General features: G+C 53.1%; 1 protein-coding gene and 1 long non-coding RNA gene across 3 annotated transcripts in view; one reads left to right on the top strand and one right to left on the bottom strand.

The window, feature by feature from the left end:
• Positions 1–909: 909 nt before the first annotated feature.
• Positions 910–23,803, bottom strand: part of Ubash3a (ubiquitin associated and SH3 domain containing A) — a 38,639-nt gene continuing 15,745 nt past the window's right edge. The window contains exons 7-14 of one of the 2 annotated variants that reach the window (XM_005323579.4): positions 22,844–22,970; positions 13,175–13,274; positions 12,195–12,317; positions 10,895–10,987; positions 7,054–7,198; positions 6,333–6,439; positions 5,520–5,629; positions 910–3,305 (exon numbers count right to left, since the gene is read on the bottom strand). In XM_005323579.4, the coding sequence (XP_005323636.2) occupies positions 3,159–3,305; positions 5,520–5,629; positions 6,333–6,439; positions 7,054–7,198; positions 10,895–10,987; positions 12,195–12,317; positions 13,175–13,274; positions 22,844–22,970 (952 nt within the window). In that variant the 3' untranslated portion in view covers positions 910–3,158. The remainder of the gene's footprint in view (positions 3,306–5,519; positions 5,630–6,332; positions 6,440–7,053; positions 7,199–10,894; positions 10,988–12,194; positions 12,318–13,174; positions 13,275–22,843; positions 22,971–23,803) is intronic. The other variant, XM_021725287.3, reaches the window with a different exon arrangement.
• LOC144376525 (uncharacterized) lies at positions 9,967–14,414 on the top strand. The gene is made up of 2 exons (XR_013437086.1): positions 9,967–11,463; positions 11,912–14,414. It is a non-coding gene; the product is annotated as an uncharacterized LOC144376525 (long non-coding RNA).

The raw sequence follows: 23,803 nt of genomic DNA, 5'->3' as shown, positions 1-23,803 counted from the left end.
AGGGGTGGGCATATGATGCCACAAGTGTCTAAGAACCGGTCCCAGCCGCCCAGCCTCAGGGTGCCCATCCTGCCCAGGCTGGTGTCCTCCAGCGCACAGGTGCAGGAGTCAAAAGGAGAATGTGGGTGGTGACAGGCTGGTGTGTCCATGGTGACCAGTCCATTCCCAGATGGTGCCAGCAGGGGTCACACGAGGCTCAGAAACACGGAGGGCTGACCCAGGAAGAGGCAAGAGTGAAACCTGCCAAGGAGCCTCCCCACCATGCCCCTCATTAGGTCTTGGGTGGAAACTTGCAGGGTGAACCCGCCACAGGTGCCTCCTCTGCCCCTCTCCAGCGCAGGCTGGCTCAGGACTCAGCTTTGTCACAAGTCACTTTTTCTGGAAGGCCAAAATGACTGAACTTGGTCTGGCTAGACCACGTGGAAGATAAAGGAAAAGTGTTTCCTGCACACTGCACCCCGAGAGCTGGGACCCCAGCCGTCCCCTTCCCCTGGCGAACCAGGCCAGCAGCACCCACGCCAGGATCATCCCTGGAACCAGACAGGGACCGGGAACCCTAAGCCTCAGGGACACAGAACAGGCCAGCCCGTGTTGGGACTGTGTCTTACTGTGCCCACTTGAATTGCTCTGTGCCTGTGTCACGGCTGGTGGGTGTGGCAGCAGGTCCAGGAAAGGCCCTCGGGGACCGCGGCTATCCTCCACACCCTGCTGGAGGGAGGAGAGCTGTCCCAGAGCTGGGGCAGGATGGCTTCCTAGCAGGAGGGTCCCCTGCCTTCCCTCACGGGGAGCCCACTGTTTCCTGCCAGGACCTGCCGGGCGCCTGCGGGGTTGCACAGTAGACCTGGGTGCACCACAGAGGGCTGCACTTGGGTCTTGCTCTCTGCTGCCGTGACAGCCCCAGAAGTCCTTATGTATGGATGCAGAAAAAATAAGTCATTAGTAAAACAAAACGGGGCCAACAGGCGTAGGGTTCCCTCAGGAGAGCGCCTGACCAGACAGTGAGGCCGTGTGCATGGTGTGGTGGCTCCGACTGCAGGGACATTTGCCATCTTTATTTACCAAGTGCCCTGTATTACTGCTCCTGGCTTGCCTGGGTGATGCAGGGGAAGGGGAAGGAGCACAACGGCACTTCCCACGCGGCTGTTCATTCTGTAAAGGGCCCGAGCGGATCACCCAGCAGTCATGAAAGGGCCTCTGGAGAAGAACAAATTTGATTTTGACGTCATCACGGTGGGAGTGTTGCCTGCAGTTTAGGGACCCTGTGCATGGGCTGGGGGACAGGTGGGGAGTGGGAGGACACTGATGGGGACACCCCATCCTCTGATGAGCATCTTCTTCAAAGGCAAAGCCACCGTAGGGCTTATGCCACCACGGAGAAGGCTGCCCTCTGCTGGGGCCCTCCTCTTGATTCCCCAAGAGAAAGAACCTGCTCTCTCGCTCTGCAAAGCCCCACCCTCTCTGCACTTGATCAGAGCGAGAGAAACTAAGGAAGAGGGGCCTCGACTCCTCACTTGAGGCCCTCGGATAGCAGCCTGATGTGCTTGGAAGGACAGGGCCTGGCAGGTGGAGATCCCGGAGATGCGTACGTCCTAATTCCCGGGACTGTGAGCAGGTGGCCTCCATGGTAAAACGTGTGGCTAAAGACCTTGAGATGAGAGGGAGCCCAGGGTTGTTAGGAGGGCTCAGGGCCAACACAGGATCCCTGAGAGAGGGAGGAGGAGGTGCAGAGGCAGAGGCCAGGTGGCAGACACTGGGGGTGCTGTGCTGCTGGCCTGGAGATGGAGGAGCCCCTTGCCAGGATGCGCAGGCACCTCCAGTGGCTGGAGGAGGCAGGAGATGTGACCCGCCTGAGTCCCCCGAGGGAGCACAGGTGCCAACCCGTTGTACAAGTTCTGACCTCCAGACTGTAAGAGAATCCGTGTGTGGTAAAAGTCGGTGTTGCTTCCAGCCACCGCTGTGTCGGGGTCATTTGTTGCAGTGGCAACAGAAAACTGACAGGGAAGGTGCTGGCACCCAGGGGCAGTCCCCACCTTGACCAGGCGGACAGTTCCCTGCTTGATTGACACTTAGACCTCTTTAGCTGGCGTGCACACGGACAGTGGTGGGAGGAGATGAAGGGAAATGGTGGGAGCTTGACCTCGGAGAGCACCAAAGTGTGTGTGTGTGTGCGTGCGTGTGTGCCTGCATGTGTGTGTGTGCGTGTGTGCCTGCATGTGTGTGTGTGCATGTGCGTGTGCGTGTGTGCCTGCATGTGTGTGTGCGTGTGTGCTTGCATGTGTGTGTGTGCGTGTGTGCCTGCATGTGTGTGTGTGCATGTGCATGTGCGTGTGCGCGTGTGTGTGTCTGCATGTGTGTGTGCGTGTGTGCTTGCATGCGTGTGTGTGCGTGCATGTGTGCCTGCATGTGTGCGTGTGCATGTGCATGTGCGTGTGCGCGTGTGTGTGTCTGCATGTGTGTGTGCGTGTGTGCTTGCATGTGTGTGTGTGCGTGCATGTGTGCCTGCATGTGTGTGCGTGCGTGTGTGTGCCTGCATGTGTGTGTGTGCATGTGTGCCTGCATGTGTGCGTGTGCGTGTGCATGTGTGTGCATGCGCGTGTGTGCGTGTGTCCCTGCATGTGTGCGTGTGCGTGTGCGTGTGCATGTGTGTGTGCCTGCATGTGTGTGTGTGTGCTTGCGTGTGTGTGTGCTTGCATGTGTGTGTGCGTGTGTGTCTGCATGTGTGTGTGTGCATGTGCGTGTGCGTGTGTGTGCCTGCATGTGTGTGTGTTTGTGTGCGTGTGTGTGTGCGCGTGTGTGCATGTGCACGTGTGTGTGCTTGCATGTGCATGTGCGTGTGCATGTGCGTGTGCGTGTGTGTGTGTGTGTGTGTGTGTGTGCGGCCTGCAATTCCTGGACATGGGATGCCTGGTCCCCCTCCCGCCACCCACAGGCCCTGTGGCAGGTCTCGGTGTGTGCGCTGTAGTGTGACATCCTAACCTGGCTGGCTGCTCTGTGCCCTGATGGCGGATGGCCGTGACAAGGTGAAAGCAAGTGGCGAGAATTCTGGAATATAAAAGTGCATGTTGTGCTTTGCAAGTCACCTCCGGCAAGGCTCAGGCACCTCTGTGGTGGCAGGATCACACAGTCTGCAGCCCGCAGGCCCTTCCTGGTGGACCGCCTCACTGGGCTCCGTGGCCCGGGATCCAGTTCCTCCAGTCGAAGGCCGAGTTGGCCCCGTGCGTCAGCGTCTTCACGGGCGGCGTCGCCAGCTCCCACTTCCCCTCGGCTTTGTTCTCTTCACAGAAGCACATTCCCAGGGAGGGGATCTGGAACAGAGGTTAGGCTCCGTGTTGACATTTGATGCCAGCCTGCCAGTTCTGGGCTGGTCTTGACAGGCACTCCTGGGCTGTGGAGGGCCACCAGGGTCCCCGCTGCCTTAGACCAGTGTGGCATCTGCCAGGGCAGTCCTCACCTGGGGCCGACTGACCCCCCAGGGAGGCCTGGGGTCAAGGTGCTGCTGAGCACCCTGGAATGCAGGGGACCTGAGAAGTGTCCGCAGTGCCATGGGAGCCCTGGTTGGCCCCCCAGGGAGTGGCTGATGTTCCCACAGCAGCACAGAAAGGGGCATGTGGGGTTTCCAGGCTCAGGGAAAAGCACCAGAGGCGCTCCAGCACAGTTCCTTGTGGAACGAACGTGCTGGGTGGACAGGCCCCTGTGATGGGCTTTACGTTTGTGGCATGTTTTGTTTTTCTTCATTTCCTTTCTCTTTCTAATATCTAGAAATTCTTGGATCAGACAAAATTTTGCAAAAATCCCTTGAGGCAGGGGGATCTAAGTGGAGGCTGGTGTGGACTCAGGAGTGAGCCTCACCCTTGGCTTAAGGGGTGGGGGTGGGGGTGGGCAACAGGAAGGTCTTGGGTGTTCCATTTGCAGCTGCCCCTTATTTGAAGCCTGTCCTTTGGAAAAGCCCCTTGATGAAGTTCTGAGGAGCCTGGGCAAGTCTGGCTTATCTTGGGGGTGCTGGGGTGGGTGCCAGATGGCCAGCATAGGAAAGCCCTGGGAGTTCAGGACTGGCCAAGGGTCCTGTGAGTGGGCAGGACCTTTGGCCGCAAGGACGAGTGGGTTTTGGAACGGTGTCAACTTGCAGTTCTGAGACTGTCTGGTGTGCAGTGCTGTCACCTTGTTGGCTACACAGACAAAGAGGAGCCCGGGCCAGGGCTTGTGTGAGCGTGTGGCTGCAGGAAGGGGGCAGGGAGAGGAGGGGGGCCTGAGAGCAGGTGGCAGGAGGCACACTGACATCTGCAGGAGCAAGAGCAACATTTGGGGGGCTCCAGGGCTGCCCTGGAGGATGCCCCAGGAAAACCTCTAGGGACATCTCTCAGGTGGCCTGGGAGGGGTGGTGCTGAGCTGTCATATCTGGATAACGGTCAGCTGTCACCCGGGAACCTGGCGGGCTCTGGAACACCTGGGCCATCGCTGGGAAACACCACCTTGGGACACTGCCTTGGAAGCACATTTTTGCTTGGGTCTAGAGGAGGAGGGGACAGAGAGGGGATCTTCAGGTGTCTGAGGCCTGAGTGATGTCCCACAGCCTGGAAGGCTCCCCACAGTGTGGACCCCTGACCTGGGGGGCTCTGTGCTTCCTGGCAGGAAATGGGCTCCGAAGGCCACGTACTCCGAGCAGGCAGGTGCAGGTCTTGGTGTGCTGGGCCTGAGCGCCTGGCTGCTCTGTAGTCCCCGGCCCTTTAAGGACTGATTGACACCTTCCCGCCCATGCTCATACCTTACGGCAAACAAGTGTGACCACTGTGGCCAGCGCAGCGTAGTCTCATGGCTGTTTTGTGTGAAGGAACCGAGGGCAGGGACCCGCCTTCTATCACAAGTAGGAGCTATACTTCTGATTTACTTGATTAAAAAGTAAGGGCCACTGGGCAAGTCCAGCCCTGAGCAGCTCAACCAGGAAGCAGGAGTCCTGAGCTCGTCCCCGCGACTCCTCTTGTCTGCTTTCTGCATGATGTTCAGCAAGGTCGCTCAAACTACCATTGTCCTCTACACCTCTGTCTCATGATTGTCATTAGGAATTGACACCATCTGGCCCAGCAGGGGGGGACAAGGTAGCTACCACAGCTCACATTAGTTCTGCAGCTGGTGAGTCTGGAGACAATTGGGGAAGGTCCTTCTGGTCCCCCAGTGCCCCCTCCCGGGTCTGCAGTGGGCCCACAGTCGTCTCTCCCGCTCCAGACGGCTCAGCCCTTACTGGGCTGTGTCTTCTACAAGTGGCGAGGAATTAGAACAGGAACCGAAATTTTAAAATCCTGCTTCTTGTTCTTCACACTGTTGGCAGCAATGATCTCAAGTCACAGGGACAGGGATAAGGACAACAGGCCTGTCCGTCACCCCAGCCAAAGTTGCTCTCTGCTCAGGAGAGGTGGCACCTTCTCAGAGGCACGTGAGTCCTGTTGCCCAGAGAAGGGAGTGTGACAGCCTGTGCCTTCTGGCTCTGGACTTGGTGGCCCACACAGTTGAGAACAGGTACTTACCTTCCTCACCAGCTGGGCGAAGTCCCCACAGTCTCGGGGTGGCAGCCCCAGGAGGGGCCGGGTGCAGGAGTCCAGCGCAGAGCCATGGCTTACGATTAGAATGATGCCCGCTGTGGAAAAAGACATCTCACGGTCAGAGCGGGAGCAGAGCACCTTCTCGGACGAGTGTCCTCCCAGTAGCTGCGTGGCTGACCGTAGCCCAACCGCACTCACTATTCCGCCTCCCCTGGGTGCCGTCTCTTCCAGTGGGCATCACCCCTCTGCAGAGGGTCTGGAGGCGCAGCACCTGTGCACCAACTGCAGGATGGAGTGGGGATCTGAGCCACCACCCTCCGGGGGTTGGCTGCCTGGGACAGTCAACCACAGGTGAGATATGGTGGTGGCTGCTGCCCAGGACTGACCAGGTGGGTGCTTGAAGTGATCGGCCAGTTTATCACTGTAAGGACTCGAGTGTCTGGAGGGCAGCCAGAGTTCCCGGGCTGAGTGGGTCTCCCTCAGTGACGTGAGTGCCCCAGCCAGCTGTGGGGAGTGGGCTGTGGCCCACACACCCACCTGCCCGGCAGTTCCCTGGCTTCCTGGTCCCTAGAGGCTGACCTGAGGTCTTTGGACATGGATCCTGGCCTGGGTCCGTCAGCTCCCGGGCCCAGCATCAGGGTCCCCGTCTAGGCCCCCGTTACTGTGGCGATGGGGGCGGGTGCTCTGCGGGCTGGGGGACGGGAGCAGGGGAGTGGGGTGCTAGTAATCCAGGAGTCGCCCGTTTCCACCGCAGAGGGAGCCCCCCGAGGCTGCTCCCACGGAAGGCGGAGGACTCACCGTCCTGGGGGCAGGCGCCGAGGATCTGGTGCATGCTCACGGCACACCTGTTGACGTACTCCTCGTAGCTCTCGGCAGGCAGGAGGGAGCAGAGGGGAAAGGCAGGCCTGGAAGGAGGAGGAGGGTCTGGCTACCCTGTGGCTCCTTCGCAGGCACTGGGGGTGTGCGCTGGGCCGGCTGGGGAGGAGAACGCTCTCCTGGTGGCCCTGCTTGGCAGGGCTCAGGGGCCTCCAGTCAACAGAAGATGGCACTGGCAGGGCTGCGTTCTTACTGAGCCCGGCAGGGTCCTGCTCAGCTCTTGGGCTTGGGAGGGAAGGACCAGTATGTTCCCCTCCATCACTCTCAGGTCAGGCGCCTCCCGAGGCCTCCCCTGTGAGGCCCTGACCTTTGGGCATCTGCATGGGTAAGACCACCGTCCATGTCTGACCAGATTCCTCTACCCTGGCCCCTCAGGTGCCATCTGATCACCCTGGCTTGCCCTCACCAGGAGTCTTGGCAGGCAGGCTCAGCTGCTTTCCACCAGTGCCCACCTGCTCCTGGCCACAGATCCCCGCCGGCCCTGGCTGTGCTCAGAGCTGGGCCCCACCCCTCTCCCCCACTGCTCAGCGCCACCACAAAGTCCCCCTTGAACATGGCCTCCCTTGCCTTCTTCCACCAGGGTTCTGACAACTCTTTAACCAGAGCTGGGGAAAGAGGGGCAGAGAGCCTGGGCGAGGCCCACCTGTAGTCGGGGTCGACGTGGAAGCTCGCCTCCTTCAGCTCTTCCCGGGTCATGAAGGCCGGGGCGCTCTTGCTGGCCTCCCATTTCATCCACTCGAAGATCCCGGGCTCCACTCTTATCTTCATTTTTTTTTCCAGTTTGAGTTCTGGATTCAACGGAGAACAAGTGTTTGTCCTGGGCAGCGTCCAGTGTGGCCTGAGTAGATAGGTCTCTCCCCCACTGGAGCTGACTTTCCTGCAAATCTAAAAATACCTTTCAAAGATGTGATTCTTTTTCTTGGTAAACATTGTTCTGAGATTAAACTCAGCTGTGCTGTTTCTGAAACCCAAGCTGCCAGGCGATAGAGGTACCAGAGGGTGAGGACTTTCTGTCTGGAAGGGACAGCCTACCTCGAAGGCTGCAGGCTCACTGACCCCAGGAGGACTCACAGCTAAGCCACCATGGCAGGCCTCACCCTCTGGTGGAGACCAGGAGGGTGCAGTGAGGACTCTGCCGGTCCAGCCGTCAGTAGGAAGGATGTGGCCCCTCTGGAGAATGTCAGTGACGAGGCACTGTCCTAATGGACTGGGCAAGTGGTGAAGGACAGAAAGGAACTGTCTCTGGGATGTTCAGTCTCCTTGCAACTCATCTTTTATGTCTTGACTAAAAGGTCTGTCAAGGAAGGCCGTCCCTTTTTGCAGGGGGGATAAAAGACTTACTGCTTTTATTTGAAATGGGGAAAGTGTCATTAAGTGCAAGTGTGGGAGATTAAACTAGTCCCAAAATGTGTCCAGATTCACGGAACGGGTTCCCATGCCAGGCACTTTTAGGAAGGGGTTGGACCAAGGCTCCTGTGTCCTCTCTGGTCATGGTTAAGGACATCACAGGAGGAGGCTCTGGGAGCTTCCAGGGCCTGGCCAGCAGCTCCCCTGTGGAGGAGGCCTCCTGGGCCACTGCGCTGTGGGACACCTTTGGTGAATGGCCCATCTGGACACTCATGGACGAGGAACTGACGTAAAGCTTAGCATGTTTGGATCTGCCTGGAAAACAGGTGGATCGTGCTTGGGATTTATGGGGAGGATCGGGTTTGCTTGTTTTCTGAGCTAACACAGGATCTATAAGCCTGTGTCCTTTAACAGCCGTAACAATGGGAATCTTCTGTGACTATAGAGTAGAAGCCAAAGATCACGTTAGAGATACAGACATTGCCATTGTCCAATGACAGTTTTGAGAACTTTTTGTTGTTCATGCCAGAGACCCAAGTAACAGAAGCCAAAAGAATATCCACAAAATATGGAATAAATACGCTCCTAATATGGAAACATACATGACAACATGGACAAAATTACGAAAAGATTTTTAAAGTGCTCAGTGTTTTTTTGCCATGAAGACTGCACAAAAGAATGTTTTTATGCTTCTGTTCATACGCCGTTGCTGTGATGGGAGGTTGGGAGGGAAGAGGAAGGCCAGGTCACCACTGGAGAGAGTGGGCCACAAAAGCCCAGGCCCAGGCCCGGGGCATCTGGCGGGACACAGGCCCTGGGCGTCTCACACCAGCTCCCCGGGGTGCGCCTGCAAAGTGGAAGTTAAACCAGTTTTGAAAGATGGTGGAAAATTGCATCTTAGGTAACCACAAATGAGGCTCTATAAATGGGAGGAAGTGAGAGGCTTGGAGCAGGGTCAGAGAGGGAAACTGAGGCCAAGCTGTCACCTTGAATCACACCCTGCCCATTCCTTGCTTTGTTCCCTCTTACTGTCATGGTTGGGTCAATAATAAGCACACTGGTCCTAGGCAACCCTGGGGGTGTGTGATTTCCTAGGTGTTTTGCTTTATTCCGTCATAGTCATTAAGAGTCACCCCAACCTGAAAGCTGCCACAAATGTGGCCTAGAAGCGATTGTGCGGGCGTTGAAAGAACTGGCGTTGGTGGTACTTCTGCTGCCCTGTCCCTCCAGCAGAGGGCGGCACGGAGTGGCCACTTCTCATTTCTCCTTCCACTCTGGGTGGGTGGTGAGAGAAACAAGAAGAGTCCACCACCGTGGGCCCTTATCACTTGGTTGGGTCATTTCTCTGAAAAAGCAGCTGGTCTCTTCTTCCTGTCCCCCAGTACTGTAGTCCATGCTCAGCTGCCGAAGGAGACGCCGAGGTGTGTGTGCATGTGTGTATGTGCTCATGTGTGTGGGGTTGTATGTGTGTGTGCTGTGTGTCCGTGTGTGGTGTGTACACGTGGGCTCTGTGTGTGCAAGAGTCTGCACACGTGTTGATGGGGAAGGACGAGGGCCCTTGGCAGGCCTGTCCCACCCTGGGTGCAGCCATGCCGAGCATCCGGCCACCCAGGCAGTCAGGCACTGGGGACTACCGGGCGCTGCCCAGGTTTGCCGTAAAAGGCTGACTTGGTCCTTTTAGCCTACTCAGCACCGTGAGCTGAGAACCCGAGGGAGAGGCGCCCTGCAGTCACATTGGAATCCCCGCCCCAGCTGAGGTACCCGCATTTCTATCTCAGAGACCTGAAAGTGGGGGCTCGAGGTCCAATGTCACTAGGGGGTGGGATGACAAGGGAGCAGGGAGGGTTCCCAGGTGGGAGGCAGACGGAGGCTTTTAGGGGTCACAAAACAGTTCATGAGAGCCTGGGAAGGGGTGGATGGTGCCAGGGGCCCAAGCTGGTCCTGAAGGTGGTCAGCCACCACTGGCTGGGACTTCTGACCATGCATCTTGACCTGGATGGTCCCTGCAGAGCTGCCCACACAGGACGGGAGGGGGAGAAGGCACAGGAGTGGGGCTGGTGCACCTGTCCAGTCCACCCATCATCCTTCCGACAGCTCCTCCTGACCATCCACACGCAGTCACCGCTCCTGCCTCGGACACTCTGTAGGTGCAGTCTCCTGCTTCTCCCTCATTCCTCCAGGACTTGGTTCCTGTGAGCTCCCTGCCCTTCTCCTTCCACCCACCTGCCCAGCCCCGTCTCCCTGCCGGAGCCCGCCTGGACCCCGCAGCCTCCTCACCCTGCACACACTGTCCCGGATCCACACTCCCTCACTGCCTTGCCCTCACTGTCACCCCAGCCTTTGTTAGCTCCAGCTGGAGGGGACCCCGGGCCCACCCAATGCTCCATGGAAACTCATGCCCACAACTGTGCTGCCCCGGTCATTCTGGTGTCCCAGCCCATGTGTGGCCCCACTCCCTGACAGCTCTGCAAGCTTCTGACAGTCCCTCCCCTGGCTTGCTGTCCATGGTGACCTGACTTCCTGTGTTTCTGAGACATGGAGCAAGCCCTTCCCCCACGAGGGCCCGCCTGCCGTGTCTGTGCCTTGCTTCCCTCCTGCCCCTGTGTCCTGGCGCACCAGTCCCTGCCTGAGGAACTAGGTCACATCCCTCCTCCCACCCAGGAGGAGCAGGCGCGGTGCAGACTGGGGAGCAGAACCCAGGCCTCCTAATGGGCTGCCATCTCTGGGCAGGAAATTCTTCCTGTGTAGAAGCTGCACAAGGGCCCGCCAAAGGCTTCCTGACACACTCTGCCCAGAAGCACGCAGGACAGCCCCCGTGGGCAGCTTAGAAGGGACCACAGCAGTTCCCAGATCCCTGGGTTTTTGAAAGCCCCTTTCCAGGTGTTTCCTTCGACCTGGCAGAAAGGGGCCTGGGTGAGCAGCAGGACCGCTCGGTGCTCGTCACCCAGCTCCTACTGCCCACAGTCCTGGAGTGCAGAAGCAGCAGTGCCTCAGCGGCTGGCCTGGGGCAGCTGGTCCATCACGGCCTTTGCTTTGCTTGGCCGCTCAGGCCCGCCATCCCATTGTACCTCTGCTCCCTCCCCTCCCCTGGAGAACAGTCAAGGCCACATTCAAAGCCTGCTGAGATTCTCACCGACCTTCCAGGATGTGTCTGGCCGTCTGCACACAGCGGAGGGCTGGGGAGGTGAAGACGGCGGTGAGTCTGACTCCACTGTCCATCAGCGCGCCTCCTGGAAGACAGCCGTTGGAAAACAGCCTTCAGATTCTAGCCCAGGAATCAGCTAGCAGCTTAGGTGGCGGCTCCGCCTGAGGCAGCAGGGTCCTAGGAGGTTCTGGGACACCTTGCATGATCTTCCTGGGTGTGACTGTGACCACCAATCCCTGCTCCTGTGACCAGGAGACGACCCAGGGGACCTGGCGGAGCCAGATGAGCACGTCACAAGCAGAGATTCCCCCAGCCAGTCACAGAAGTCAGAGGTTCGAAGTGAGAGGGGTTTGGCATGTGAGAAATCCTCCATTTCTGTCTTGCAAGAGGGGCCCCACGGCCAGGAGTGTGAGCAGAGCAGTCCCTGGTCAACAGCCCGTGAGGAGAGGACCTCAGTCCCACAACCGAGAGGATCAGCCTTCAGCCGGAGCCTGGATGGGGGCCTGAGCTCCGGTGGGCGCTCCGTCCTGCGGACCCTCTGATTTCTGGCTTTGAGACTTGGTAAGATCCATCCCCGCCCACCTGGGTGCACACATGTGGGCTGTGCTTCAAGCTGTTCTGCAGTAACAGCAAACTTGAGGCCCCGGGGCTCACTGTGGGACAAGCCTCTAGACCAGCCACTTTTCCTGCACTGTGGGAAGTCCCTCTCTTGGGAAAGCAGGGGTCCCTACTGGGCAAGCCCTGCACAGGTTCAAGGCCGGTGGGCACCAGAGAGACGTGCAGGGTGGAGTGTGAACCCCAGGTACCTCAGATACCCCCTTATGTGGGCACAGGGTGTTTATAGAGAGCATTGGCCTCCCTTCCCTGTCGCATCTGCATCCAAAGGCCCAACCAAGTGTGGATCAAAAATATTGAAAAAAGATTGCATCTGGGTAGAACGTGTACAGACGTTTTTCTTGTTATTTCTTAAACAACAGAGTCTGTTTACATAGCATTTACATTGTTTCAGGCATCGTGTCACCTGGAGAGGATTGGAGTATACGGGAAGGTGTGCACAGATTCTATGCAAACACCACACCATTTCACATAAGGGACTTGAGCATGCCAGGATTTGGCATCTTAGGGGGTGACCCTGGGTGAGTTGCCTCACCTCTCTGTGCCCAGCCTCCCTGCAGCAGAGTGGGGAAATGCTGATACTGACATTACACTGCACACTGAAGGGCCACGTCCCTGTAGCTACGATGGCCGCCATGTGACTATCAGCTGCTCCTTCCCAGTGGCCTCACACACACCTGCTAGTCTGGATTGGAAAATTCCACAGGATGACAACGGAGGGTCGTTTTCAAAGTCTTTGATGCCACTGCTCCGTCGAGGCAGACTGCGGGGGAAGTTCAGGTCAGGCCTGTAGTATTTTCCTAAGGCAAAACGAAAGAACGTGGGACGTCGGAGTAGACGTGTCCCGAGAGGCCGCATTGCCAGTAAGGCTCTTATTTAAATCACCCTCAGCCGTGGCTTTTCCCGCTCGCTCTGAGATGCGGATTCCACTTGAGGAGCAAAGGCAGCTTTGCCGTGCTTTGCAGAGCACTGAGGTTGCAGCCCCAGGAACCGTGACCCTCTCTGCCCTCCCAGAAGCCCCAAGAAGAGTCACACAGTGAAGATCCTGAGAGAGAAGCAGAGTCTCCATGACTGATGTGGCATTAATTAATTAGGTGCAATGTGACCCGCTCCACAGCGTTAAGTGTATCTTACAGCTTGTAGGACAGTGTGCACCCGGCTCTGGTGATCTGCACTGGGTGCTACTCAGTGACTTGAGGGCAGGACTAGAAAGTCGGGTGTGTCCAGACACCCTCCCCACTCAGGGGCTGCATAGTACATTCTGAGTTCGCCCTTGAGCTCTAAGATCTGTCAGTCAGGGTGCGAATCCTGGCACCACTGGCAACAGCTACGAGAGGAGAAGCATACAGCTTACCTCCTCCTCAGGAAAGAGGGGAAGTGAGATTTGAGCTAGTGCCACTGAGCGAGTGCTGGAGCCCAGCGCCCGGCTCAGACTCATGTCCAACAAGGGCCAGGGCCGTCTCCTATCAACATGCTCCATCATCCGTGCAAATGGTGTCACCATTGATGAGTGTGCTCCAAGTGACCCCGGAGCTCTCTGGTGCTGGCACATTCCTGCAGCCACAGGGGCATGGCCACTCTAAAGGGCACAACTAAAGAAAGTGAGACGGGGCCCTCCTTGGTCATCCTGCCTGCAGACCCCCTGGACTGGACCTACCGTCTGCAGTGGTGCACTGCTGCAGCCACGACTTCCCGAAGATCTGGTCCACTCTCTCCCCGTGCCGCACCACCAGCACGCTCCTCCTGGAGATCACGGCCTGGCGGTGGGAGGAAACGGAACCCAAGGGGCCAATCAGCCTTGTCGGACAGTGTCCCTCCAGGTCCTGGCAGCTGGCCTGAGGGGAAGCCTTGTCCCCTGCTGGTCGCCAGCTCTGTCCACTTGCCAGAGCCCTCCCAGTGAACAAGGACCGGGTACATCCCAGTTCCTCCCACCTTTTCACTTCTTGGGCACAGAGCCTCGTGAAGGAGACGAAGAGACAGGTCTGGTCCCCCCATAACCCAACAAGTCTGCGTCCCTGTCTCTTCCAAGTCCTCAGTCCTCCACAGAGACTGCTTAGATTGTGATCTCTCTCTCCCTATCACTGTTTTGTGATCTATCGTTACCGTATTTCTCTCTCTCACCCATCTATTGGCTGCCACCTCCTGTTCTGCGGACACTCCTCCTCTTCCAGGAGCCCTCCAGGACTGCCCCTGTGTTGGCACATTGAAAGGCAGCCGGACAACTCCTCTGGACTCAGGTGTGTCCTCTGCCCCTGAGCACCCAGGGAGAAGCCCTCCATCCATCCTCCTCGCTGCCTTCCTGCAGCTGTGTTCTCTGCTACGGGAAAGTGCTACGGGAAATCAGCACGGCTGTCCCTTGCGGTCCCTGGAGGAGAGCGCAGGACCCCTTCGGATACCAGAATCCACGGACACTCAATCCCCAATACAAAATGGCACAGTATCTGCACACACCTCCCGTGTACCTGAAATCATCTTTCCGTTGCATAATATCCCCGAGGCAACAGAAATGCTATGTGAATAATGGCTTTACTGTTTTACTTAGGGAATGATGACCAGAAAACAGTCTGTACTGCCCAGGGCAGGTGTGCTGTAGTTTGGATCTTGAATGATCCCCAAAGGCCCCTGTGTTCAAAAGCTTGGTCCCCAGCTGGTGGCACTGTTGGCAGTTGGCGGGAACTTTAGGGGCTTAGTGGAGGGAGTCAGGTCACCGAGGCACTCTTGTAGGGGTAGTGGGCCAGCCCCTTTCTCTCCCCCTGCTCTCTGGCTGCCGTGAGGGGAACAGCTCCTCCACCCTGGGCTCATGCCTTGTTGCACTCTGCTGCCAAAGGCCCAAAGCAACAGGGCCAGGTGACTATGCCCTGAAACTAGGAGCTCAAATAAACCTTTCATGTTTTTAACTTGCTTATTTGGGGGATTTTGTCACAATGATGAAACACTGACTGACCAAGATGCAACTCGTCTGTATGTTCTCAATCCGTGTCTGCTGAATCAGTGGGTACAGAACCTGTGGCTATGAAGGGCTGACTGTATTTTATTCTGCTTCTTTTTGGCATGACAGAGGATTTGGCAGTGGCCAGCAGTCTCAGGTACTGGGGTCAGCTGCTCTCTGGCACATTTCTCCCTGGCTCAGACTGCCCTCTGAGTGGCCTTAAGCCTTGCAATTGCAGGGATGTGTCCCACCTGTTCTTGAAGTCACCGGAGGCCCTTCAAGTGATGATGCACTATCCCCTGGAGGGGCTCCTACATGTGGGGGTCTGTCGCCAGGGGAGCTGGGGATGACCCTTCTCCTACCCGTGCTGTGAACGACTGAAGGGGTGGGGGCAGCTTGAGGAGCACCTGCTCTAAGGGGGTCGGTGCGGGGGTGGGGGGCAGAGGGCAGAGTTCTGAGGACCGAGCCAGCAGGAGGCCAGCAAGAGGCCTCCAGGAAGCTGTGGGCAGCCAAAGCCCTTATTATACATAAGCCAGGACTCTGAGGAGGAGGAGGGTCAGCCATCACCCTGGAGAACTGCCACTCAGTGCGAGGCCCAGGCTTCTGGGGGCCTCTGCTCTAAAGCTGGATAGAGCTGTCCCACCTCAACCCAGGACCCACAGTGCTGCCTGCTGGCTCCCAGGACTCAGGCTGTCAGTGCCACCGTCACAACCTGGTGTCTTGGGAAGGTGCATGTCAGATGCTGGGACAGTGCTGCAGTGCACCCCTTCTCCAGGAGCTGCAGGTCTCTGTGGGGCTGAGGGACAAACCCAGGAAGATGCATCACAGAACCACTGAGGGCAGAGGGGACAGTGCCTGCCTCTGGAGTGGGCTGGGGGCTTCTGGGCATAACAGGACTTGGTGACTCCTGAAGCCAAGGACAGCAGGATGACAGGTGGGGAGGGCAACGTGACCGGCAGCCCGGGGTCCTGTCCTCTGTGCTGCTCCTCCTCTGGAAACGTGGAGCCTTGTCTAGGGACATGATGACAGAGCCAAGCGAGGTCCTGGGAGGGGACAGAGCAGCCCCTGGGTCTGAGGATGGAGAGGGCTGCACCCTGTCTTTAGACAGAGCCGTCACAAACCGGGCAGCACAGAGCAGCGCAAGTGAGCTCCCACCATCCTGGAGGCCAGAAGTCCAGCTCAAGGGCTCCGAGGGCCGGCCCTTCCTCACCTCCTCCAGCTCCCGTGGCTCCAGTGTCCCCTGGCTTGTGGCGGCACACTCTCTGCCTCTCTTCCTGTGGCCTCTCCCTCTGTGGGCCTTTCTGCTCTCCGTCTGCTTTCCGTCTTGAGGACAGTTGTGGCTGCACTAGGGCCACTGGACAAGCCAAGGTCCTTAACTGGATCCCTGTGTCCTTTCAGGTTGCATCTGCAGGTTCTGGGCTCAGGGCCTCTCACCTGCGGGCCTTATTCAGCCTGCCCCAGGTGCCCTGTTCCACCGGAGGCCACAGCTCTCCTCACTGTACAGAAGAGGTGGAATCAGAGCAGAGGAGGGCCGCTGGCAGGGAGGGGCGTGCTCCTTCCTTCCATTTAAAGCCCCAGTGAACTGGAACGCAGGCCGTGCTCTGGGGAGCCCTCTGTCCCAGGTGCCCTCCTTGTTGAGAGCCACAGCCAAAGAGGCCCCAGCAAACTTCCAGCTTCCAGCAAACTTCACACTGCCAGCTGATGATTGGCTCACAGCGGCCCCAGCAAATTCTAGCTGATTGGCTCCTCTGCAGTGATGTTCATTGGGCTGTTTCCCTGCCCTTCAGACTGCCAGCTGATGATTGGCTCACAGCAGCCCCAGCAACATCTAGCTGATTGGCTCCTCTGAGGTGATGCTCATTGGGGGACTTCTTTGGCTCCGCCCACACGACCCAGCCAATCGGCCTCAAGAGCAGGAGGATTGCGGGAAGTGGTGAGGCTTGTGTTTGGTGAGAGGCCTGTGGAAGCCGGTGGTGGCAGTTGGGCTCTGAGGGTTTTTTCCTGAGGAGCTGTTTTGTTTGGCGTTTGTAGTTCTAAAAATAAAGTGAGTTTCTTTTGACAAGTGGCTCCTGAATTGTGCCCAGTCAGACTTCGGCATTTGGTGGCCCGTACGGGGAGCGACTGAGGGTAAGTAAACTGCTCGCCCCTGAGGGCAGGGTGAGAGGATGGGCAGCCATTCTAAGTTTCCTCTTTTGTTTTGCTTCATCTTTGTTTTAAGTTGCCTGTCCCTGGAGATGAGTGAGAGGGAAGAAAAACCGCTCACATCTGAGGAAAAACTATTTGCGTCTGAGGAACAGATATGGAGAAAGGACGGATGCACACGTCAGGAGGATAGAAAGGCTATAATGAATTTTTGTTCCATTTTTATTTCATTCTGTCTCCATTTTGTTTGGCGTCATCTTGTTGGGTTGTATTATAGTAGAAATACGGGATCAGAAATTAGTAAAAAACAAACCAAAAGACTGTTTAAAAGGAATTTCCCCATAGGAGGAGGGTTTAACAAAACTAGGTATCAAAGGAGTAGAATACCAGGTATTTGCCCACGATGCTGTAGAGGGAGACATTGGGCTAATGAATGCTGTTCTCAAACCACCATAGAGGGTACTCTGTTATCAAAAAACAAACAAGGACCAAGTGTTTATCCACGATATCGTGGAGAAAGGCATCGGGCTCCATTGCCAAAAAATGGACAGGGGGGCCCAATGCTCCGGGGCCCAAAACCACAAATATACAGAGCACTGGAGGAGCCCAGCAACCCCATCAGGGTAGTGCCCAGGACACACTGTTCATAAGATCCCTCATCAGACAAACCAGAGGGAGTGCAGGGTTGGACATCTGCGCCTCCACCACAGCAGTACTAACTCCAGAGATGGGAATTCAAGTCATTCCCACAGGAGTAAAAGGACCTCTTCCCCAAGGAACAGTAGGGTTATTATTGTTATTATATTATAGCTCTTCTACTCTAAAAGGATTTATGATAAGTCCTAGGGTAATTGATCCCGATTATGAAGGTGAAATAAAAATTATAGCCAGTTCTCCAAAGGGTATATCAGTAATTTCATCAGGAGATAGGATAGCACAGTTACTAATAATACCAAGCCTACATGATAAATTTTCCAGTCATGCTGTAGAAAGAGGTTCCAAGGGATTAGGCTCCACAGGTGTAGATTGGGCTATGCTTTCTTTAAATTTAGATTCTCGCCCCATGCTAAAACTAAATATTCAAGGACATGAATCTAATGGGCTACTGGATACAGGTGCAGACCTTAGCATCATCTCTCGTCAAGAATGGCCAAAACATTGGCCATTACAACAAGCCACTCAAACGCTTTGAGGCCTAGGAGTGGTGACTAATCCCCATAGAAGTGCAATGGTATTAGATTGGAAGGATCCTGAAGGATGTGAAGGAACTATACAGCCATATGTATTGGATCATCTTCCCGTAAATTTATGGAGACGAGATGTCTTAGATCAATTAGGTTTGACATTAACAAATAATATCAATCAAAATGCACCCACTATTATGGCTAGACAAGGTTTTAGGAAAGAAAAAAGATTAGAAAAACAAGAACAAGGTATAGCAGCACCAATACAAATAGATCAAGGAACAGACAGACATGGGTAGGATTTTCAGAAAGGGCCACTGAGACAATAAAAATTACTTGGAAATCAGAAAGACCAGTATGGGTTCCTCAGTGGCCCTTTACTAAAGAAAAGACACAAGTAGCCCATGATCTGGTCAAACAACAATTAGCGGAAGGACATATACAACCTTCTGTATCTCCCCATAATACTCCCATTTTCGCCATCAAAAAGAAATCTGGTAAATGGAGATTATTGCAAGATTTAAGAGCCATTAATAATGAAATGGTCATTATGGGACCTGCTCAATTGGGAATTCCTCAATTGTCTGCTTTGCCAAAAACTTGGTATGTTTTAGTTATAGATATTAAAGATTGTTTTTTTTCAATTCCAATTCATCCTGAAGATAGTCCACGTTTTGCATTTACTATCCCTGCACTGAATCATGAAGGTCCTGATCAGAGATATGAATGGAAAGTACTCCCTCAAGGGATGGCTAACAGCCCAACTATGTGTCAAATTTATGTTAACAAAGTAATCTAGCCACTTAGAAATCAAAATCCTGAACTACAAATATTTCACTATATGGATGATGTATTATTAGCACACAAAGCTAAAAACACATTGCTAGAATGTTATGTCACACTTACAAACTTATTAAAAAATTATAATCTAGAGATAGCAATAGATAAAGTACAATTAAATTTTACAATTAATTATTTAGGAGTTCTATTATCCTCAACCACGGTCTGTCCACCAAAAATTCAAATACGAGTAGATCAACTCAAATCACTTAATGACTTTCAAAAGTTATTAGGAGACATAAATTGGATAAGGCCTTATCTAGGTATTCCAACAGGAGAGTTGGGACCTTTACTTGATATCCTAAAAGGTCCATCAGATCCAAATTCCCCCGAATGTTAACGCCTAAAGCAAGAAAGGCACTAAAAATCATTGAAACATATATGGAAAATATGCATTTGGATAGAATTGATATAAGTTTGCCTTTATTATTTATTGTACTACCAACAAAAAATATTCCTACAGGAGTATTTTGGCAAGAAGGTCCATTATTATGGATACCTTTATCTTATTCTCCTAACACTATTCTTACTAGGTATCCTGAGGCTGTAGGACAATTAATACTCAAAGGAATAAAAGCAGCAAAGGGAGTGTTTGGAATTTCTCCCAATAAAATTATTACTCCATATACTATGAATCAAATTGATGAATTAGCTAATGAGTTAAATACTTGGGCAATAATCATGTGCAAATCTAGTGTTTCATTTGATAATCACTTGCCATCTAATCCTTTGTTGTCCTTTTGGTCTAAGCATCCTGTAGTTTTTCCAAAAATGACAAGAATAACACCTATCATGAATGCTCCAAATATATTCACTGATGGGTCAAATAATGGTACAGCAGCAATAGTTACACCTGATCAAACTTTTACATTTTTAGTATCCAAACAATCAGCTCAAAAGGTAAAGCTTAATGCAGTACTACAAGCTTTTGTGACGTTTAAAGATTCTGTATTTAATTTATTTTCCGATAGTCAGTATATAGTTAATGCTATAGTATCCCTTGAAGATGCTGGTAGGATTTCCCCTTTTTCTACTGTTTTCTCTTGTTTTCCACTATACAAAGTCTAATCTGGGACAGAAAAGATCCATTCTTTATAGGACATATCAGGGCACATACAGGATTGCCTGGAGCCCTTAGTTTGGGCAATGATTTAGCAGATAAAACTACACATGACATACATATTTTCTCTACACTAGAAGAAGCTATAAATTTTCATAAAAGGTTCCATGTCAATGCTAATACTTTACAAAAGTGTTTTAAAATAACTAAGGAACAAGCTAGACAAATAATAAAACAATGTCAAAATTGTATGACCTTTTTACCACAAGTTAATCTTGTAGTCAAACCTAGAGGACTGATACCTAACCATATTTGGCAGATGGATGTCACACACTTGCCAGAATTTGGAAAATTAAAATATTTGCATTTTACAGTTGATACTTCTGGATTTTTGATGGGCTCCCTTCATACCGGAGAAGAAACTAAAGATGTTATAGCTCATTGCTTACAAAATTTTGCCACTGTGGGCGTTCCAAAACAGTTAAAAACAGATAATGCCCCTGGTTATACTTCTACCTCTTTTAAACAATTTTGCTCATCATTTGGCATTACTCATATAACAGGAATCCCATACAATCCACAGGGACAAGGCATAGTTGAAAAAGCTCATCAAACTATGAAAATGTACTTATTAAAGCAAAAAGAGGGAATTGGGAAGGGGTATATATTCCCCAAAGATAAACTTAAAATAACCCTTTTTACTCTAAACTTTTTAAATTTGGATTCATCAGGACTTAGTGCTGCAGAAAGGCATATGTGTCCAAAAAATGTACATAAGCCCAAGGTACTTTGGAAAGATATTCTAACAGGACAATGGAAAGGTCCTGACCCAGTAATTATCTGGAGTCAGGGGTCTGTTTGTGTGTTTCCACAGGAAGAACAGCAGCCGATTTGGATTCCGGAGAGATTAACTAAAGTCCTGACCCAGTGATTGTCTGGAGTCGGAAGCTTGTTTGTGTGTTTCCACAGGGAGAACAGCAGCCGATTTGGATTCCAGAGAGATTAACTAAAGCGATTTCTACAGACCAAAAAGAAGATGATTTGGCTCAAATCCCATAACAGCTGATATCCAAAACTCCAATTTGGCTATCCTTACATCTGCGATAGAACCAGGATGCTTTTTTAAATATCTATTTTATTATTGCCCTTTCCCATATCATGAAGTTCTATTTTGTTTTTTGAGCTCATACAGATCTAGGTTAATATTTTGCTGACCAGTTCTATTTTTTTGACTATCAAGTTTTTAAACATTGCAATGGAGATTTCACCTGTAAAAGTTATAAGGCCTTTACTATTATGTTATGTGTTGTATGTATTATATTATGTGTGCACACTTGGGTTTTGTGTTATATGTTTGAATGTATGTATGTCCATATATCATATATGATGAGCGCTCATGAAAAAATGGATCCAAATATTTTTTTTTATTCACGTGATTTAAATAGTTTAATTTAAATTGGGTAAATAACTGTTAAGAATTGTTTTAATATGTAAACAAAAAAGGAGGTTAACAGATCTGTTTGTTTACTTTCACCTTTCCTTTTCATTATATTTAATAATTCTCTTCAAGATAATGTAAATTGTTAAGAAAATTGTTTTCTTTTAGTGCCTTCTGGAATGTTATACAATTTTTTCTTTAGCCATTATTGCCAGAATTCCTATCTTCATCCCAGTGCCGGTGAAGACAATGTAAATTGTTAAGAAAATTGTTTTCTTTTAGTGCCTTCTGGAATGTTACATAATTTTTTCTTTAGCCATTATTGCCAGAATTCCTATCTTCATCCCAGTGCCAGTGAAGACAAAGATAAAACTAATCTACAGTTTCTGCAATAGCCATCACTGGCACAACTTGCCTAAACTATGTGTCACTTGTATGCATTGTGAACTCACTTGTATGCATCTGTGAACTATCTGTTGGTGCAGCGACTTGTGGTAGTGTTGGGGTATTTTTGCTGATGATGTCATCGGTGGTACAGTTTTTCCAACAAGAGCCGTCAATTGTCTTGATGTATCTGCTTGTCATGACAAAGACCTCTCCACAGGTGTGGCTGTATACTGGACCAGTAGTCAATGACGGGTAAGATCCAATTACAATGGTACCAACCTAAGACAGGAGGCTGACGCCCTGAGGTCAGCTCATCCGATAATGGGTAAGGACCATATGTAGTATTGGACAACCTAAGGCAGGCACGGTCCCTAAGCCACATGCTTGTTGTTTAAACAGAGAGGGGGAGATGTTGAGAGCCACAGCCAAAGGGGCCCCAGCAAACTTCCAGCTGCCAGCAAACTTCAGACTGCCAGCTGATGATTGGCTCACAGTGGCCCCAGCAACATCTAGCTGATTGGCTCCTCTGCGGTGATGTTCATTGGGCTGTTTCCCTGCCCTTTCAGACCACGGAGCTGCTCATTGGGGGACTTCTTTGGCTCCGCCCATGCGACCCAGCCAATCGGCCTCAAGAGCAGGAGGATTGTGGGAGGTGGGGAGGCTGGTGTGGGTGAGAGGCTTGTGGAAGCCGGTGGTGGCAGTTGGGTTCTGAGGGTTTTTTCCTGAGGAGCTGTTTTGTTTGGCGTTTGTAGTTCTAAAAATAAAGTTAGTTTCTTTTGACAAGTGGCTCCTGAATTGTGCCCAGCCAGACTGCAGCACTCCTTTGCTCTGGAAGGGGCCTGTTCCTGAGCCCACATGTGCAGCCTGACTCCTGGTGGGCCACATGTGCCCCGGACTCTGTCCCCCACGTTATAGCGTGGGCTCCTGTCTTGCCCAGCCCTGCCTGGAAAGAAGGGAAGCCGAGGTTCCAGGGCTGGAGACTTCTCTGGGGGTTACTTGGCTTGTTAATGAGAAAATTGGAGCAAGAATTGAGTGTCCTGGCCATGGTCTGTCCCTGTCTCCTCCCAGCTGGTGTCCTCGGGCCATGGCTGATGCTGCCTACAGAAACATGCAGGCAGGCTGCTCAGCCACAGAGGTCGTACCACTCTCCCCAGGGAGGACAGACCCGGGTGGCCCAGCAGCTCAGCCCTGGTGGGAGGGCACCTTGCTGGTCCACGTGCCAGTCTGCTGTGGGGCCGCAGAGGAGGCTGCCTATAGATCCACAGTTATCACTAAGCAGCCGCATCTGCCGTGAGTTAATAGAAAGTGCTGTGTTTAGTTGACTTACAGGGTGGGGGGACTCTTACCTGCAGAGCCAGTGCGCTGCTGACACCCCTCGGCGCTGGAGAGGGGTGGAAGTCCCCACTTTGTCTGCCGTTGATGTCCCCGTCCTTCCTGGAGTTCCTGTCCATGGCCAGACTAAAGGTGTACGTCCTGCAGGAAGAAGACGGGTTACCTCAGAAGCCCACCCTGGCCGTGGATGTGCTCGAGTGTCACCACCTTGGCAGACAAGGTCACTGTGAGGACAAACCGAAGCAGCACGTGCCAAGTGGGGTGTTCTACGGCTGCTGGCCCCACCATGAGGGTTCACTTCATGTCCGCCTGGCCAGGACATGGCACCCAGATGTTGGCCAAAGGTTATTTTATATTTTTGAGATGGGGTCTTGCTGTGTGGTCCAGGCTGGTTTTGAACTCTGGGGTTCAAGAGCTCTTCCTGCTCAGCCTCCCAGGTAGCGGGCACGACAGGCTCATGCCAACATGCTCGGCTCTAATGTCAGGTAGCGGGCACGACAGGCTCATGCCAACATGCTCGGCTCTAATGTCAGGTAGCAGGCACGACAGGCTCATGCCAACATGCTCGGCTCTAATGTCAGGTAGCGGGCACGACAGGCTCATGCCAACATGCTCGGCTCTAATGTCAGGTAGCGGGCATGACAGGCTCATGCCAACATGCTCGGCTCTAATGTCAGTTCAAGTGTTGCTGTGAAGGTGCTCTCTAAATGAAATTCAACCCGAAATCACTAGACTCTGAGAAAAGTAATTACGAGCTCTGTAATGCAGGGAGACCCCACCCAGCCAGGTCTTGGAAGGAATCAGACGGGGGTGGGTCCCTGAGGAAGAGGGAGTGCCGCCCACAGACCATCTTTGGACTGGAGCTACAGCGCCAGCTCCTCCCTGAGCCTCTCGCCCTGCAGACTTCAGACTGGCCAGACCACAGTTTTGAGCCAGTTCCTTAAAATCTCTCCCCTTCTCTCTCACATCTGATT

This window comes from Ictidomys tridecemlineatus, chromosome 3, assembly GCF_052094955.1.
Source record: "Ictidomys tridecemlineatus isolate mIctTri1 chromosome 3, mIctTri1.hap1, whole genome shotgun sequence".
Classification (NCBI taxonomy): Eukaryota; Metazoa; Chordata; class Mammalia; order Rodentia; family Sciuridae; genus Ictidomys; species Ictidomys tridecemlineatus.
Note: the sequence above shows the minus strand (reverse complement) of the source record. Positions and strands in the feature narration are given on the sequence as shown.